The sequence below is a fragment of the Bufo bufo genome, chromosome 10 (assembly GCF_905171765.1).
Source record: "Bufo bufo chromosome 10, aBufBuf1.1, whole genome shotgun sequence".
Taxonomy (NCBI): domain Eukaryota; kingdom Metazoa; phylum Chordata; class Amphibia; order Anura; family Bufonidae; genus Bufo; species Bufo bufo.
Genome location: NC_053398.1, coordinates 11,898,866 through 11,918,688, shown reverse-complemented (window position 1 = coordinate 11,918,688; position 19,823 = coordinate 11,898,866). Strand labels below are relative to the sequence as shown.

The 19,823-nt window shown below is 49.1% G+C and overlaps 1 protein-coding gene across 2 annotated transcripts in view; it reads right to left on the bottom strand.

Moving 5' to 3' along the window:
- CD82 (CD82 molecule) overlaps positions 1–19,823 on the bottom strand; it is a 46,953-nt gene that overhangs the window by 9,356 nt on the left and 17,774 nt on the right. For both annotated transcript variants that reach the window (XM_040409389.1, XM_040409390.1), the window contains exon 2: positions 9,648–9,722. In XM_040409389.1, coding sequence (XP_040265323.1) covers positions 9,648–9,713 — 66 coding nt within the window. In that variant the 5' untranslated portion in view covers positions 9,714–9,722. The remainder of the gene's footprint in view (positions 1–9,647; positions 9,723–19,823) is intronic.

Here is a 19,823-nt window from a genome sequence, read left to right as displayed (position 1 = left end):
TCTGGAAGGAACTATAGTATAAATCATGATGCAACTCAAGATAAATATATAGCAAAGTATATACTATGGGGTATAATAATATATGTAATTGTTACAGGAGCTGCTGTCAGTCAACTCTTAAAATGCACAGGAGGCTATAAGAAGTGACTATCCCCAGGCCGGGTTTGCCAGGGTCCACCACAGTACAGGACATCTTGGTGCTCATGGATCCTGCTCCTAGGACATCTCGGCTCCTTCCCCACATTCCTGCTGCTGGGAGGCAGCACCTTCCCACCGGTCTGTAAACCCGAACCTGCGCCCCTTACCACCGCTTCACACTGTCCATAGGCAAGGAAGACAGAGTCCGCCTAAACTGGGAGTCCCGCTGCCCCACGTCAGCCCTCATGGCGATAAGACTTCCCAGAGCCGTACCCCAATATCTCAGCTCTGCGTAACTGATCTCCGTGAGATCCAAACCCCAAAATCAACAGCCAATGGACAAAGTGCCCCTTCTAACATATACGTTATTGACTCCTTACAGGAGTCAAAGAGTTAAAGCCGCCCTGCTGCCGACTGGACCAACCGGTTCGGTCAGACGAGGAAACGTTGGAGGGAGGAACCTACTGGAACAACACAAAAGGCCAAGTCATGGGTGCACAGTGGGGCTCAGAGCCAAATTGGAACAGGAGTGGATAAGCGGCGCCATTAATCAGCGTTGTGTTTATTAAAAGACATTAATGGTCCATTTGCTCGGCAATTACAGAACAGTCAGAAAATGTTCCAAAACTTTAGTCGGGGCATGCTGGGAGTTGTAGTTTTGTAACAGCAGGAGAGCCACATGTTGGAGCCGAAAGACTTTACTGCAGGGATGCCCAACCTGCGGCCCTCCAGCTGCTGCAAAACTACAACTCCCAGCATGCCTGGACAGCGTACAGCTATCAGAGCACGTTGGGAATTGTAGTTTTGCAGCAGCTGGAGGGCCGCAGGTTGGGCATCCCTGCTTTACAGTGACATAATAAGGCAGATCTGCTGCTCTGGGGCCTGGGAAAGCTGGGTGAAAGCTCCCGAGAGAGCTAGAATACAGGTCATTTAGTTTCTCAAGATATTCCCAGAAACAGGACTTGAAGCCACCTTTGTAGCTTAGGCAGGGCGCCGAATCTCCTTACGGAGACCAGTCCTGTCTGGAGTCTTACTGGCAATGCTCCGTGGGAAACAAATTTGCAAAGAGATATCTCCTAAGGAAGCAAGCACCCTGAAATAGCCGTCTACGGGCGGACATCTGGCTTGTTGTAAGGCGGCATACCGACTCATAGAGAGACACTTCCAATAGGTGGCGCTGGCGAGATGGTTCCCTTCCTTGGGAGATAGCTCTTTACTTTGCAAATCACTTTCTAGAAAATGAATCGAGGACTTTTTGAGTGGTTTGGGATTTTTTTTTAATAGCGGACATTAATTGTTCTAAGGATCACTTTTTTTTTTTCTTCCTCCATTTGAAATATTGATCTAATCCTTTTCATAGTTTCCAATAATACGGCCACTAGGTGGCGCTGCTGGACAAAATCTGACAACATAAGCTCTTCTACCATACAGAGCTGTATTCCCACCACTCACTGGCTGTCAAAGCTCAGCTCACTGGTAAGCCTGGCCTAGCAATGGTAGGTCATGGGCACAGTATCTGAGGCTATGTAGAGTGTCAGCTCTGTGGTCCAGTGATCACTACATGTATCCAGCAGTGTGTTACATTCAGGAAGCGAGGCACATGACTTTAGGGCTGATGCCCGGCGCCTGCTGAGGGTCTAGGACGCACTTTTATTTCATGTTTCCTATCTGAGGAGCAGCGTCACGTGGGCAGCAGCTGCTCGGAAAACTTTCTTGCCACATCCTTCCTGGCCACAGCACGGTGGGTGCATGGGCAGCCACATGTCCGTCTGTCTAGAGCCGTATGGCGACGCGTCTCTTGAATTTGTACTTTGTCCTATGCAAAAACACAACCGGGAAACATCGAGGTCTAGGAGGAAACTCATTTTAGAAAAGCGGTGGCCTGAGTAAAATCATAACCGACGCGTGAAAAGGCCGGCGGTGGGAAATCGTAACTCTGTTCACAAGGGAAGAAGATGCTTGTCACATTCCGTACCGCGCTGGCGACAACGCAACTTTCAAATCCACTTTTCGTTTCAAGTTCTCATCATTTGCAAGATTTCTGCTTGCTGTCCGTGAATGGGAACATCTTCGTTTTACATCCCGATACTTCTCATCACTGTATGCGGTTTAGGTGACCCTCCATCAGCGGCACAAATCTCACTCCTCGTCTTGTTTGTTACAGTGTATCAGTGCAGCGCTCACACAGGATTGTCCAGACTGGATACAAAGTAACAACCCTGGAGGGATGTCCGGCCATGATAATCTGCAGGAACATTAGTTAATGGTCTGTAGAGGGACGCTCCCTCACAGATTTGGGGCTCATTCACACGACCATATGAATGGGTACGCATCCATTCTGCAGTCATTTCAATGGGGCCACACCGGGTGCTGTCCGCATCTGTTGCTCCTTTCCGTGACCCCACAAAAAAGATAAAACGTGTACTATTCTTGTCCGTTTTGCGGACAAGAATAGGCATTTCTATAACGGGCCGCCCCTTCAGTAAATTGTAGGCGGCATCCGTGTTTTGTGGATCCGTAATTTTCGGATCGCAAAACACGATGTGGTCGTCTGAATGAGCCCTTAAAAAGGGTTTTCTGACTTTTTTTTAATGATCCTTGGGGGTCCGACACCTGGGACCCTCGCTGATCAGCTCTTGGATAAGGAGTGACGCTGCCTTCTCGTAGCTGAGCCTAGGACAGTGATGTCACGTTCACCAGTCACGTGGCCTAGGCGCAACTCAAGTGAATGCGCCTGCGCTGCGTTACCAAGCACAGCCACTATCCAATGGTAAGCTGCAAGGAAGCCATGGCGCTGACCAGAGCTCCGGAGATCGCCGCGGCTTTCTCAAACACCCGATCGGCAGGGGAGTCGGACCACCACCGATCAGATACTGAGGAGATATCCCGAGGGTAGTCAGAAAACCCCTTGAAAGTTTGTTTGGATGAACAAATGGATTCACTCATCTCTACGACCTGTAAACATTAGGCCATGACCGGCGTACAGACGCAGAGACAATGGCGCGCTGACGGTGTGTGTGGTGCCGTCCACCTGCACCAAAATTTTGCCTGCAGAAACAATTCCACCAATTAGATCTTAAAAATAGTAAAAAAAATAAAAAATAAATAAAAAGTCCTTTTCTGCTCTACCCCTGAAAGCTATCCCACAATGCATTGCGGGAGGCCTCTTTCTTGGACGCCAAGCTTCCAGGGACGGACCCTGGCTGACCACCATCACGACCAGTTCAGCCCGGCGCCTGCCGGGAAACTTATCGCACGGTGCCAGTAAATCCTGGAATAACAGACTAGAGGCAGGGGCGTAGCTATAGGGGGTGCAGAGGTAGCAGTCGCTACCGGGCCCAGGAGCCTGAGGGGCCCCAAAGACCCTTGTGCCACATAGGACACTGGCATTATAGAAAGTGCATACTGGTCAATTTACACCTCTGGCTGGAGGAAAGGGGTTAGGTTAAGAATTTGGCATGAGGGGTGTGCCCTTACAATGTTTGCCTCAGGCACCAGGAAGGCTACGTGCTCCCCTGCCCCTCGCCAACAAGCACTGAGGGACGGGGGCCCAAGCTGAACTCTCGCGCCAGGGCCCATGAGCTTTTAGCTACGCTCCTGACTAGAGGTGTCATCTGTTTGCGTCGGCGCAGAAAGGGTTAATGCATCCGGGGGGAGTTCTTCCCTGGAGGAAGTCAATCCTAAAAAGAGACGCATTCCCGAAATTCCCAGGATGGGTCCAGCTGCCTCTTCAGATGCAGAGTTGAAGGGGGGGGGCAGCCGCTTCACCCATCCGCCTCATCCCGCCAGCAGAGCACTCCAGGCCCGATCCCGCAGCTGTTCTATGTCCAGCGCTGCAGGAATGTCTAAACAGATGCGCAGGCTGGCCCGCAATTAACCCTTCGCTGCCTGGACTGCGACCAACGGAGGTGCTGGCGATCGCAAAGGGAAATCAGTTACGGTGGACGGGATTCTGCTTCACTGGCTGGAATACAGCAGGTGGGTTTCCACCTACATAGTTACATAGTTGATACGGTTGAAAAAAAATACATAAGTCCATCAAGTTCAACCAAGGGATCGGTGGGGACGCGAATCCCAGAAGGAAGTGAGACCCAGATTTCTACAAGTTTTCATAAGCATTAATGTGGTTTACTTTTAAGAATTCGTCGAAACCCTTTTTAAACCCATCCACTGTTCCTGCTGTGACCACGTCCTGAGGAGTCTACTGTAAGAACTGTGAATCTGTGTAGTAAAGAAGCTTTGACTCTTCTGGAGACTGAACTTTTTCCTCTCCAGTCGGAGGCAGCGCCCTCTTGTTTTTTGAGGGCATTTTACATGGAACAGTTTTTCGCCGTATTTTTTGTATGGCCCATTTATATACTTGTACAGGTTAATCATGTCCCCCCCTTAGACGTCTCTTCGCAAGACTAAATAAATTCAATTCTTTTAGTCTTTCTTCATAACTCAGACCCTCCAGGCCCCTCATCAGTTTAGTCGCTCTCCTCTGTACTTTTTCCAGCTCCAGGGCCTCCTTTCTATGTACTGGTGCCCAGAACTGGACTGCATATTCCAGATGAGGCCGCACCAACGCTTTGTAAAGTGGTAATATTACATCCCTGCCCCGCGAGTCCATGCCTCGTCTAATGCATGACAATATCCTGGTGGCCTTAGAGGCAGCTGATTGACATTGTGCTGTAATTTAATCTACCATCTACAAGGACACCCAAATCCTTCTCTACAAGTGACTCTCCCAGTGTTACCTCCCCTAGGACATATGAAGCACAGAGATTATTACTACCAAGATGCAGAACTTTACATTTGTCCACATTGAACCTCATTTCCCAAGTTGATGCCCAATCACTCAGAGTGTCCGAGTCAGCTTGTAGTGTGTGGACATCTTCCATAGACCGTACAGTTCTACACAGCTCAGTGTCATCTGCTGAAATAGATATGGTGCTATTAATCCCGTCCTCGATATCATTAATAAATAAATTTAATAATAGAGGACCCAGCACTGGACCTTGGGGTCACCACTTATAACCCGGGACATTCTGAATAGGAACCATTGACCACAACTCTCTGGACACGGTCCTTCAGCCAGTTCTCAATCCAATTACAAACTATACTTTCCAAGCCTTTTCTCTTCTTTTGTATATACAGAGCTATAAAACCCATTTAGTAGCTCTGCCTTTTCCTTATCTTCAGTGACTCCCCACCCCCATAACCATTATTTAGGGGACCTACCTGCTCGGACCTTGGGGATTTGTTTTGCTCCCTTTGCCACCTGTTGTTCGTTTTGTATTTTTGCTAATTTTATCTCCTTTTTACACATTTTATTAAGCCCTTTGTAATCTTCAAACCCTACATCTGACCCCTCAGATTTGTATTTTTAAATGCCCTTTTTTGTCTTTTATTGACCTTTTTACAGTAGCTGTAAGCCATGGGGGGGGGGGGGGGGGGGGGGATTTTTAGCCGTTTATACTTGTTACCTAAAGGAATACATTATTTACTGCAATTACTCAATGTTGATTTAAAGCTCACCCATTTAGGCCTTTTGCAGACGAACATAAGGGGCTCCGTTGTCGTATTGCGGATCGCATATACGGATCCGCAATACACGGGCACCCTTCCATGTGCATTCCACATCACGTTTGCGGACCCATTGACTTGAATGAGTCCGCAAATCCGGAGATGTGGAACGGAAGCACGGAACGGAACCCCTCGGTGTTCCGTGCTTCCGTTTCGCAAAAAGATAGAACTTATCGTATTTGAATGGGGTCACGAGCTGCATGCGGCTGGCCCAGGGTCTGTGCCCGTGCATTGCGGACCGCAATTTGCGGCCCGTAGCACGGGCACGGAGCCCTTGCATTCGTCTGCAAGAGGCCTTATCCTCTGTATCATTATGTGACAGTAGCTGCCCCCAGTCTATGCCCTGAAATGCTGCCCTCAACCCAGGGAAATTGGCCTTTTTGAAATTCAGTGTCTTTGCTCTGGCGGACAGAGTTTGCTTCTTATAGTGTAGGGGGAATATAATTATACTGTGGTCACTATTACCCAGTGTTTCTCAAACAGTAACATTACCAACGAGCTCTGCATCAGTAGAAATGACCAGATCCAACAGAGCATCGCCCCTTGTGGGAGCTTCTACAGACTGACCCATAAAGTGGTCCTGGTGCAAGTTGAGGAATCTTCTCCCCTTTGCGGTTGAGGCAAAACCATGACCCCAGTCAGCGCCTGCACAGTGAGGTCTAAGACTAGTTTCACACTAGCGGCAGACTTCTGTTCACCTGCCGGATCCGTGCTGCCGCTAGTGCATGCATGCCGCCACAGGTACGCTCTGGACCCATTGACTATAATGGGAGTGGCCGGAGTTCCGGCGGCAGCACGGCAAACATGCCGAGAGGCGGCCGGAATAAAAGTACGACACAAGTAAATCTATCAAACCTTAGTTTCTTGCTCCTTGTCTTAAACTTGAGCTTATTCACAAGCCCACTTAGTACAGCAAGCCCAGACAAAAAATTCCAGCTGGAGCTTTTTAATATACTTTGTGCTACAATGTGTCACTGTTTTCAAGATCTATGCTTGCTGTCAGTGAATAGAAACATTCCTGGTTACATCTAAAGCCAGTTTTCACAGCTGAGGATCCAGCAATCATTCTCTTGAATTACACATTTTATCTAAAACAGATACATTGTAGCCAATTGTGAGGACGAGAGAGAGAGAAATGTATGCAGCTTATAGCGCCCCCTCTGTTTGCTCATGGGACACCGGAATGACACAAACAGCAGATTACTCTACGGAGATTACAGGGTAATGTTTAGAAACAGGAAGGTGCAGATCACGAGGCTTATCTCTTCCTCATTCTGCTGCAGATACAAGGCTCCATCATCAGTATCGCAACTTCCTAGAGAAATGAATCTAGAACAAGGACCAGTGATCCATCACATGGCCCATGGGAACATTTATATACTAGCAACACAAGGTAGACACTGCTCGTCCTGTTCTCCCTGGTGCATGAATAGAATGCTAGAACTACAGTAAAGACTGACCTTCATCCAGACAGAGAATTTAGAAGAATTCCAGGGGAGAGATTATCACCCTGCATTATAGAATGGGTAATAGCCCCTATGGGCACCGTAATGGCTGCCACCATACCTATAGGAGACTAAGATAATAACAGAATCCACAGGATGAGAACCCCGGACCAAGTATTTCATAGAAGGAACTTACAGGAGGAAGTGCAGAGTTCTCAGAATAAGTTACTATTGATGAGAAATGACAGAAAAAGTACCAAAGTGTTAACGAAATGAAAGTTTATAGAGAAATTACAGAGAGTCCCTGGAAGATTCATCACATGGTGATCCTCCTCTAAACACTTTACCTGAAATAATCGTCCCCGAAACAGCGCCACCCTCGTCCATGGACTGTGACAGTTATTGCAGCTTTGTCATATTTACTTGTAAACCACGCACGACCCCTGGACAAAAGTGCCAGTGCATCACTGCCCTGTACCCCAAGTGCCAGTGCATCACTGCCCTGTACCCCAAGTGCCAGTGCATCACTGCCCTGTACCCCAAATGCCAGTGCATCACTGCCCTGTACCCCAAATGCCAGTGCATCACTGCCCTGTACCCCAAGTGCCAGTGCATCACTGCCCTGTACCCCAAGTGCCAGTGCATCACTGCCCTGTACCCCAAGTGCCAGTGCATCACTGCCCTGTACCCCAAGTGCCAGTGCATCACTGCCCTGTACCCCAAATGACAGTGCATCACTGCCCTGTACCCCAAATGACAGTGCATCACTGCCCTGTACCCTATGTGCCAGTGCATCACTGCCCTGTACTCCAAGTGCTAGTGTATGACTGCCCTGTTGTACCCAAATTGCCAGTGTGTCATTATCCTGTACCCCAAGGGGCGACGTGCTCCTGCGCAGTGGGATGTGCTGAGAGAACCCTATTTCTTTCTTTGCAGGCCTCATGCACACGTGTGTTGTGCGGCTGTTCCGTGCATTGGGGACCGCAATTTGCTGTCCCCAATGGACGGGCAACGTCCGTGCAGTGGCCGGGATGGATCGAGACCCATTCAACTTAAATGGGTCAGTGATCCGTCCACACCGCAAAATAAATTTTTTGCGGTGTGGAGGCCCGGACAGAAACACCACGGAAGCACTCCATTCAAGCTGTTTGCGGGCCGCACGGCCATGTGCATGAAGCCTAAAGCTGTAGCCTGCTCCCCCTGCATTTGTTGGAGGCCAGGTAGAAGGCCCCTTTCAGACGAGCGACTGTCACGCTCTGGACTTGCAGCGCAGCTCACCGTCCTGAACTCCCAGCACTGCCAGGGTCGCATAGCGTTATATTGATCTATGATGCTATGTAACCCTTAGAGGTCTGGAATGTACTGGATAACACTGACCTAATGCTGTCAGTGTTATCCAATACATTCCAGAACTGTAAGGGTTACACAGCATCATAAATCAATATAACGCTATGCGACCCCCCGGCAGCGCTGGGAGTTCAGGACGGGAGCTGCGCTGCAAGCCCAGCGCGGGACACTCGCTCATCTGAAACCAGCCTAATACAGAATGGGCTCAGCATACACGCGGAACCTGCATTCCCTGAACATCAATGGAGGCCAGTGTGGTATCAAAAGAGTTCTAATATACAGTGGGCTCAGCATGCATGTTGAAAATGCATTCCCTGAATTTAATGGAGGCCAGAGGAGGTAGTATTTAGTGTAGTGTCCTAAAGAGATCACCTTGTCGTTGGTGGACAGGAACAAATAATTTTGTACAGAATGTATTTGCCAAGAATCTCACATTTATAACGTAGCATTAGTACATTTTCTATACCGAGTATGGCACGATTGTATTCACTTTATTATTTGTGTGTGCAGAGCGCTGTTACATTGGGTTTGTTTTTGCTTTTGTGCTTTCAGCCATGGCGATGTGCACCTGCGCACTAGGATGTGCTGACTAACCTCCATTTTTTCCTCTATGTCATTATCCTGAACCCCCCCCAAATATAACATCAAGTTATACCCCAAGAGGGATAACACACCCTCCCCAAATTCCAGGATACCATTCTCCTCCAATGCAGATAGAGAAGTTGACTGACGCACCCTCGCAATGCCCGTGTACCTGCTGTGTGCACAGCAAGGGGGCGCTCTCCGGGTGCAATCTACAGGACGTGACTACAACTTGGAAAAGGGCTCAGTAGTAATTAAGAAACAATAGGTGAGATAACAGCCATGGGGCCCTGATAAGCAAGGAAAAGGGTGGAGACCTGACAACCACGCTGCGTGATCTCTATAATACAGTGACCTCGCACGGGGGTCACCAGGCGACAAAACCCTCCAAACCCATCAATACAACTGGGCTGTAGGTGTGTTAATGTTCTCAGTTATCAGCCACTTCGGGCTGGGGAGAGGCGGACGGACCTTTGTGTTACATTATCTGCCATAGGGAGAAGCTTCAGGTACAGCTGTAGGTGTTCACCATATTAGCAGGTTAAGGATATTAGGGTTGGTACTTACGAAAAACAGGAGGTTAAATATGAACAGGAAGTATTTGATCACTTTCATGCAGCCTCCGCTTGCCATTTTCAGGATCTGGAGGAGAAAAAAAATAAAAATAATACAGAAAAGTGAATGAAAGAATTTTTTTCCCCTCTAAACTAAGCAACTTCAGCTCTGCTATTCCACGCACAGTGGGCTCTCATGGACTAAATGGCATAATGCAACTTTCCCACTTGAAGGGGTTTCCAGTTCTTGCAAATAAAGCTTACATTTCACTGTCACCAATTTTATAATATCTCTGCTTGCAGTCAGGGAATTCATGGAACAAGAATGGTTTACATCTTCCATCTACAGTTGTATCCAGCCTAGACAACCCTCTGCCAGTCCAGACTGATACATTGTGTCAAACTATCAGCTGTTGATGTATTCAGGACTGCTTTAAAAGGCACAGTACATCATTCATTCTACGCGCATTATGGTTTTTTTTTAACCGCTAACGACCCAAGTGAACACCTTGCGCAGGGCATTTATTATACATGCGTGTTATTTCGCTTTGCTCGCATTAGGTCATGCTGCTTCTCTCTGGCAAGATTTGCTGGAAGGAAACACCTGGAGCGGAGAAACATGACATCCGTGAGAATGCGCCTGTACTGCTCCAGTCCCAATAAAAGTACGAAGCATCCAGGAAAGAGTTAATTCCGCCGCGAAGTTCTCCGACCCGTGATTGTCCTATGATAGGATTATTATACAAGACATGCAGAGTCACCTGCACAACAAGCCCAGACGCCCCACAGCCCGGGGAACGGGCGTCGCTACCTCTGCCTTTCTTTACGCCCTATTTTACACCCAGTAAATCGCTTATGACGTGTGAACAGAAGAACAATCGCTTATTGACAATCGCTCTGCGTAAATATTCCATAACTCATACTGTATATTGTATATTACAGACAGGTCTGTAGGCAAAAACATTACAGATACTGCAGTCAAGTAGTGTCCTTAAAGGGGAAGTCCACCTTAAAGGGGAATGGACCAAACGCAGAAAGCAAAAAAAACAAATAGCAACAGAGGAGAGAATGGGGTTTTGGAGGCGGATAGGGCCCTGGCCCAGTGACCCATTATACACTTTCATTGGGGCCCTGAAAGGCGGTGACGATGTGGGCACTGTACGGTACTATTTATTACTACCATCAGGTTCCCCCCCAGTATCCAGCGAAGTGTATGGTGCTCCTCATCTGGACACTGTATGATGATGCTTATCTGGATACCATACGTCTGGGTACTGCATACATTCATCTATCAGGCGTGGGCAGGGCCGGTGCAAGGATTTTTGCCGCCCTAGGCAAGATAAAAATTGCCGCCCCCCCTTATCAGATGATCTGCCCATATCATGACATCACATATGTTCCACCCCTTTCTCAGCTTTTAAATAAAAAGAACTGCTAGGTTTCCCTTAGGGTTAATCCAGCTTCTTGTAGCTGTCTTTTTTTGCGGAACGGAATTGCGGACCCATACATTTCTATGGGGCCACATGACGTGCGGCCCCGATCCGGAATTGCGGATCCGCAATTCCGATCCGGAAAAAAAATAGAACATGTCCTATTCTTGTCTGCAATAGCGGACAAGAATAGGCATATTCTGTTAGTGCCGGCAATGTGCGGTCCGCAAAATGCGGAACGCACATTGCTGCTGTCCGTGTTTTGCGGATCCGTGGATCCGCAAAACACACATGGATGTGTGAATGGACCCTAAATGTGAGATAAATTAGTTTCCAATGTAGTATTAATAACTAAACAATTACATAATAAACATATTGCATTGTCTACTTACCACCAGGACAATAAGATGATCTGGACTCTGGCTCTTGGTCTGGCTCTGGGGACTCCCTTGTCACTCTCTTCTCCCCCACTCCCTCCCTTGTCACTCTCATTATTCCCCCCCCGGCACCCTCCTCCCTTGTCACTCATTATTCCACCCCCCCCCCCCCCCCCCTCCCTTGTCACTCTCATTATTCCCCCCCCCCTCCCTTGTCACTCTCATTATTCCCTCCCTCCCCCCTCCCTTGTCACTCATTATTCCCCCCCCCCTCCCTTGTCAATCTCATTATACCCCCCCTCCCTTGTCACTCTCATTATACCCCCCCCTTGTCACTGTCAATATTCCCCCCCTCCCTTGTCAATCTCATTATACCCCCCCCCCCCTCCCTTGTCACTCTCATTATACCCCCCCCCCCTCCCTTGTCACTGTCATTATTCCACCCCGGCACCCCCCTCCCTTGTCACTCTCATTATACCCCCCCCTCCCTTGTCACTGTCATTATTCCACCCCGGCACCCCCCTCCCTTGTCACTGTCATTATTCCACCCCGGCACCCCCCTCCCTTGTCACTGTCATTATTCCACCCCGGCACCCCCCTCCCTTGTCACTGTCATTATTCCACCCCGGCACCCCCCTCCCTTGTCAATCTCATTATACCCCCCCTCCCTTGTCACTCTCATTATACCCCCCCCCCCTCCCTTGTCACTGTCATTATTCCACCCCGGCACCCCCCTCCCTTGTCACTGTCATTATTCCACCCCGGCACCCCCCTCCCTTGTCTCTGTCATTATTCCACCCCGGCACCCCCCTCCCTTGTCTCTGTCATTATTCCACCCCGGCACCCCCCTCCCTTGTCACTCTCATTATTCCCCCCTCCCTTGTCACTCTCATTATTCCCCCCTCCCCCCTCCCTTGTCAATGTCATTATTCCCCCCCTCCCTTGTCACTCTCATTATTCCCCCCCTCCCTTGTCACTCTCATTATTCACCCCCCCTTGTCAATGTCATTATTCCCCCCCCTCCCTTGTCAATGTCATTATTCCCCCCCCCTCCCTTGTCAATGTCATTATTCCCCCCCCTCCCTTGTCAATGTTATTATTCCCCCCCCTCCCTTGTCAATGTCATTATTCCCCCCCCCTCCCTTGTCACTCTCATTATACCCCCCCCCTCCCTTGTCACTGTCATTATTCCACCCCGGCACCCCCCTCCCTTGTCACTGTCATTATTCCACCCCGGCACCCCCCTCCCTTGTCACTGTCATTATTCCACCCCGGCACCCCCCTCCCTTGTCAATCTCATTATACCCCCCCTCCCTTGTCACTCTCATTATACCCCCCCCCCCTCCCTTGTCACTGTCATTATTCCACCCCGGCACCCCCCTCCCTTGTCACTGTCATTATTCCACCCCGGCACCCCCCTCCCTTGTCTCTGTCATTATTCCACCCCGGCACCCCCCTCCCTTGTCACTCTCATTATTCCCCCCTCCCTTGTCACTCTCATTATTCCCCCCTCCCCCCTCCCTTGTCAATGTCATTATTCCCCCCCTCCCTTGTCACTCTCATTATTCCCCCCCTCCCTTGTCACTCTCATTATTCACCCCCCCTTGTCAATGTCATTATCCCCCCCCCTCCCTTGTCAATGTCATTATTCCCCCCCCTCCCTTGTCAATGTCATTATTCCCCCCCCTCCCTTGTCAATGTCATTATTCCCCCCCCTCCCTTGTCAATGTCATTATTCCCCCCCCTCCCTTGTCAATGTCATTAGTCCCCCCCCCCCTCCCTTGTCAATGTCATTAGTCCCCCCCCCCTCCCTTGTCAATGTCATTAGTCCCCCCCCCCTCCCTTGTCAATGTCATTAGTCCCCCCACACACACACCTCTAATGTAGCGTGGCCGAGCTCTGTTCGGTCCGCGGTACAGGAGCATTTGTTTCCTGTACCCGGCCGGACTGACAGGAAGTGCACACTAAGTGAGCACTTCCTGTCAGTCCGGCCGGGTACAGGAAACAAAAGCTCCTGTACCGCGGACCGAACAGAGCTCGGCCACGCTACATTAACAAAAGCACAGAGCAGACACCCAGCAGGCGCAGGCTGCGCAGCACTCCGTCCTGAGCGCTTGCCGCTCTAATTTGAATCTCCGGCCCCGCCGGAGATTCAGGAGGCGCAGCATGAGGGGCGCCGCCGGCCGAACTTATATAACCAATTTTTATTTATTTTTTTTTACACCGCAACGGGCGCCCCCTGCTAAATGGCGCCCTAGGCGACTGCCTAAGTCGCCTTACTGGTGGCGCCGGCCCTGGGCGTGGGCAACCTGCGGCACTCCAGCTGTTGTAAAACTACAACTCCCAGCATGCATACTTGCTCTGCTCTTCTCAGAACGCTTATAGAACTAAATGGAGCATGCTTATATGGACACTGCATGGCAGTACTAGATAGAATCGAGCGAGAGCGAGCAGAGAGTGTAGACAGATTATAGACGGGCCGGTCTGCTCCGCTCCTCCTGCTCTATAACACACTGCTGCATTTTCATGGTGACCGTTTCTCTTTCAGTATATAGATTCAGGGCCGGACTGGCCTGCCGGGATACTGGGAAATTTCCCGGTAGGCCGGCAGGCCTGAGTGCCGCAAGGCACTGGCAGCCTATCAGAGGCCTGTGCAGGCGGCGCGATGACGTCATTGCGTCGCCTGAGCCATATAGCGAGGGACACAGGCCGGAAGGGGCCTGCATCGCTGGAGGTAAGTATAAGTGTGTTTTTTTTATATACTGGGCTGGCACATGATAAGGGGGGACTACTGGGCTGGCACATGATAAGGGGGGACTACTGGGCTGGCACATGATAAGGGCGGCTACTGGCACATAAGGGGCGGCTACTGGCACATAAGGGGCGGCTACTGGCACATAAGGGGCGGCTACTGGCACATAAGGGGCGGCTACTGGCACATAAGTACATAAGTCAAGTAATTGTAAGTTTTCATGTGAAATATGTTTATGTTTGTAGTTGATCTTTATTATCGATTTTACATTGCAGATTTAATTTTATTTTGCAGCATATGGGTGAGATTTTATAAATATTTGTATTATTTGGTCGAAAGGCTCATTGGGGGGGGGGATTGTAACAGGACTGCCGTAGAATATCTAAAATAGCTGGTCAAGTAAAATGTTGCATGCAACAATCATTAAATGGTGCCAAAAAATTGAACCATAATCTTCACAAAGTGAAAAATCGAAAAGCTTTATTGATAATATATAATAAATACATACATAATAATAAAAGGCAGCACAAAGGTGGAACACAAAGATGAGGAACAGGACCCATGAAGGGAGAGGAGAGGTCAGCACACCGAAGAGCAGGGAAAAGAATGGAAGATGAAAAACAAAATTGGGTGGCAATCATTAAATAGGTGGCCAACAAAAAAGGGGCGGGTCAAAGGGCGTGGTAAAACACCCTCTGAGCAGGATGAGAGTTGTAGTTTTGCAGCAGTTGGAGGCATCCTGGTTGGGAAAACACTGTGATAATATGAACAATGGGGGTTCTACAAAAGAGCTGGCGTGGGGCAAAGTTCATATTCGTGTTTACACACGTGTTTTAAAATGAACGCTTTCTCCCATTATAAACAAGTAAATAATGACGCAATGCTGTGGGGCTGGGGGGCAACTTTTTCCAGGGCTGGTTTTTATCCCCAGCCCGGCCCTGTATAGATTTACACAATAAACATTTGCGCGCCCTCATTGCTATACGATATATTTGGGGGGCCTCATTACTATATAGCAGGGATCAGCAACCTTCAACACTCCAGCTAGTTTGAAACTACAACTCCCAGCGTGCACACCTAGTTAGCTGTTCTTGTAACTCCCATAGAAGTGAAAGGAAGATTCTGGGAGTTGTAGTTTGAGAACAGCTGGAGTTCCGGAGGGGCCTCATTGCTATCTAGGATATATTTGGGGGCCTCATTGCTGTATAGGATATATTTGGGGGCCTCATTGCTATATAGCAGGCATGCTCAACCTGCGGCCCTCCAGCTGTTGTAAAACTACAACTCCCACAATGCCCTGCTGTAGGCTGATAGCTGTACGCTGTCCGGGAATGCTGGGAGTTGTAGTTTTGCAACAGCTGGAGGGCCATAGGTTTAGCATGCCTGCTATATAGGATATATTTGGGGGGCCTTATTACTATATAGGATATATATCCCCCCCCCATTACTATAGGCTATACATATTTGAGGCCCCCATTGCTATAGGATATACATATTTGGGGCCCCCATTGCTATAGGATATACATATTTGGGGCCCCCATTGCTATAGGATATACATATTTGGGGCCCCCATTGCTATAAGATATACATATTTGGGGCCCCCATTGCTATAAGATATACATATTTGGGGCCCCCATTGCTATAAGATATACATATTTGGGGCCCCCATTGCTATAGGATATACATATTTGGGGCCCCCATTGCTATAAGATATACATATTTGGGGCCCCCATTGCTATAAGATATACATATTTGGGGCCCCCATTGCTATAAGATATACATATTTGGGGCCCCCATTGCTATAAGATATATATTTGGGGCCCCCATTGCTATAAGATATATATTTGGGGCCCCCATTGCTATAAGATATATATTTGGGGCCCCCATTGCTATAAGATATATATTTGGGGCCCCCATTGCTATAAGATATATATTTGGGGCCCCCATTGCTATAAGATATATATTTGGGGTGTATTTCTAGTAGAACATTTCGGTGTCAGGCTTTTTAACTCTTCGTAGTCAGAGTAAGGACCCTGCTGTTACACGCGATGCTGAGGCTTCATGTGACCTTATGTCTATGAGGAGCGGTGACAACACCGGGTCCCCTGCCAGGGATGTGAATCCTGCGCCTCCAGCGGCGTCTTTGTGCACAGCGCTGCATACGGAGGGGGATGGGGGGGGGGACCCGTCCGCTGTCATTATAAGTGTTGTGTCACAAGAGGGCTGGGGGACGGGGGGGGACAATGAGGCCTCTGTTTTTCCGAAATCCAAGCAGCACTCCTTCTGTCCCATGCATTGGCATTAATAAACGAGCCACGGGGGCGACCAACAAAAGCTGCACAAGAGCCCAGTCTGGCAGCTGCAGGTCGGTGCCCTCCTTTATGTCTCTGAGGCTTTTATATCTATGGAAATGAACTTCACCGAGGCCTCGTTCCCAGACGACAAATGGACAGACACAAAGCCAGGCATGGAGCGAAGGCTAATAATCTGATTATCACACGCAGAAGATAAGAGCATATGGTCATTGGGGGGGGGAGTCTACCCCTTTACTGGGACTTTAGGGTTAAAGGTCACAGCTTGGTTAAACCCAAAGCTACACCCAGTGTCATGGTAGTTTCCGCACTTGTTATAACGCAGGTCAGGGACAAAGCATCATTCCATAGCGGCGATCAATATGGCTGCACCCACTCATTATAAACTACTGTACTAATGACTGCGCAGGCGCAGGGCGGTCATAGACGACCTCCGGCAGCAGACAGGACCAAAATGTTTGTTCCCACTTTAGGTCAGATTGTGAAGAAACTGACCCAAAATGGTCCTTAAATGTTCTATGATAAATTCATCACTGACGCATTTCAGGCCTCAGACATTAGAAAGGCTCCAATGGCTGCTTTCTTCCAAAAACAGCGCCACAGGGGTTGTCTCATCATAGACTATGGGGGCATATTGCTAGGATATGCCCCCATTGTCTTATAGGTTGGGGTCCCACCTCTGCACCTATACAGAGAACGGAGCCCCATAAGTAAAGGAGAGCACACAGCGCATGCGCAGCCGCCCTCCATTCATTTTCTATGGGGTTGGCGAAAAACAGCCGTGGTCGAGCCCATAGAAGTGAATGGGAGCAGTGGCCGGTCATGCGCGGTACGCTCCCATTCACTTCTATGGGGAGCCGGCTTGATGGTGGCCGGACGGGAGTCCTCCAGCCGCCACCTTGCAGGGATCCGTTCCCGATATATGTGCGGGTACCAGCGGTGGGACCCGCACCTATAAGACAATGGGGGCATATCCTAGGGATATGCCCCCATTGTCTATGATGAGACAACTCTTTCAGCAGGTTGTGTGTAGTACTGCAGCTCAGCTCCATTCACTTCTATGGACAAGTCATGGACGAGGGAGGGCACATTTTTTGGAAGAATGCAGTCCTATCCTGTGGAGTATCTGATCGGAGGAGGTCTGACCACTGTCCCAAGATGGGGTTCTGAATGAATGGAGCAGCTGTTCTATTCATTTGGGGACCACCATTTTCACGGTCATGGCGGTTGCATTGGCCGTACCCCCACCAATCAGATAGTTATCCTGCATCTTGTGACAACCCCTTTAAAATCTAAGTCATAGGGGGGGGGGGGGCACTAAAAAAAAAACCTATACATTCAATAGAACATTGCCCCCTGGAGGCCAAGAAATTGTGAAAAGACTTTCCAAAGATACTGATAAACTAATTATTATTTGCAATCTAATAGGACAAGTAATGTTGGGGTGGTGTGTGCCCCTTTAAGAGACCGCTACTAAAATGCGGACTCCTCAGAATATTCTTTGGGGCCTCGCTCCAGCTCATTCTTCTAGCGATGAACATCTAAAAATAAAACCAGAAAACTGCTTCTTTTTTTTCTCTGGAATATTTGCAAAAATGTCTAAAAACACAGCTCGAGTCTGCAGGCAGCAGGGAAGGATTTCAGCGGATCTGCCGCGCACGTCCTTACTGCTCTATGAGGCTCGACACCCAGCTTTTCCAGACTCCTGAATAGTAAATCTGATACAGCAGCAGCAGGTACGAAATCTCATCCGCACGCTACGGAAAAAAACCTGCATCGGAACCCACATCACCTAATCCTATCACTAGGATATGCCGTAAATGTCAAAAAGGAGTGGGTCCCAGAATTGGGACCTGCACCCATCTCCATAACAGGCGGCCCCAAAGTGAAAACAAACTGCGCATGCGCAGTAACCCTCCATTCACCACTATGGGAGTTCCAAAAAATGTCTTGTACAGCTGAGCACTCTCTCTTGGCGATCCCATAGCAGTGAATGGAGAGGACGCTGCGCATGCACAGTGTGGTCCCCTTAAAGGGGTATTCCCATGTCAGACAATTGGGATATGCCCCCATTGTCCGATAGGTGCAGGTCCCCTACCTATATCGTAAACGCAGTCGGCAAAGTACCGGAGGCGCACTGCGCATGCGCAACTGCCTTCCATTCATTTCTATGGGGCTGCCAAAAATAGCCGAGCGCTGGTTCGCCCATTTTCGTCGGCCCCATAGAAATGAATAGGAACAGTGGCCGCGCATACGCGGTGCACTCCCATTCACTTCTATGGGAGAGCGCTTGGTGGTGGCCGAATCTGGGGAAACCCGAGGTCCTCCAGCCACCACTTTCCCCACTCCATTCTCGATATAGGTGAGGGTCCCAGCGGCGGAACCCGCACCTATCAGACAATGGGGACATATCCTAGCCATATGCCGCCATTGTCTCAGATGGGAGTACCCCTTTAACTTCAGGAGCACCCGCACCTTTCTGACATTTATGGTATATCCTAGTGATATGCCATAAATGCCCCAGGTGGGACGACCACAGAAACACCCTCAAAATGGTCACTGTTGGGGTGACTTCACATAAACCTGTCCCCTTTCAGCCTAGTCAAGGGATAGTCCCATCAAAATCAGGACGGTTTCATATATGAATCTAATGGGCCTGAGCAGACCCACCATAGAGGCAGTCCACAAGACCCCGTCTCAGGTTTGCACAGTGATGGGGGACGTAGTCCAATGATTATACCACCCGATTATATTTTGCATAAGTAATGGGGGTTCATGCGCTGGGGATAGCGGGTGTACCTAAAACTAATGTCTATATTTGTCTCAGCCCTCACATCCCTCCAAAAAAAACACTTTTTAATATAATTTTAGTGTCACTGTCACTTTAAATGACTGCTGCCAGCGGACTGACAGCTCGAGATGGTGGCAGCTGGTTATTAGCATTCAGATAAATATTTACCATCTTCCATAGAAAACACATGGTCAGACAGCGAGTGCCAATGTGACTGCTGCGTCTGTGTATGGAGAGCGCTGTGGGAAAGGCGGCGAGACCGGGGATCCTGAGCAGAGAGGGGGGAAAACGAGGCCAACGTGTAAACAGACCGAGCATTGTGGCCCCAGACCACGACGCGTTTCATGGCGGGGAAGAGAACTGTGACTGCTCCAAGCCCATATGCACACTAGAGCCATACATGCAGCTCACAGACAGTGTCACCCAACTTTCCCAAACTCCAGAATGGAAAATCTGCCCTAGATGTAGCGATAAACCCATATAAGTGCAGAATTCATTTTACTGGTGGTATATATAAAAAAAGACTT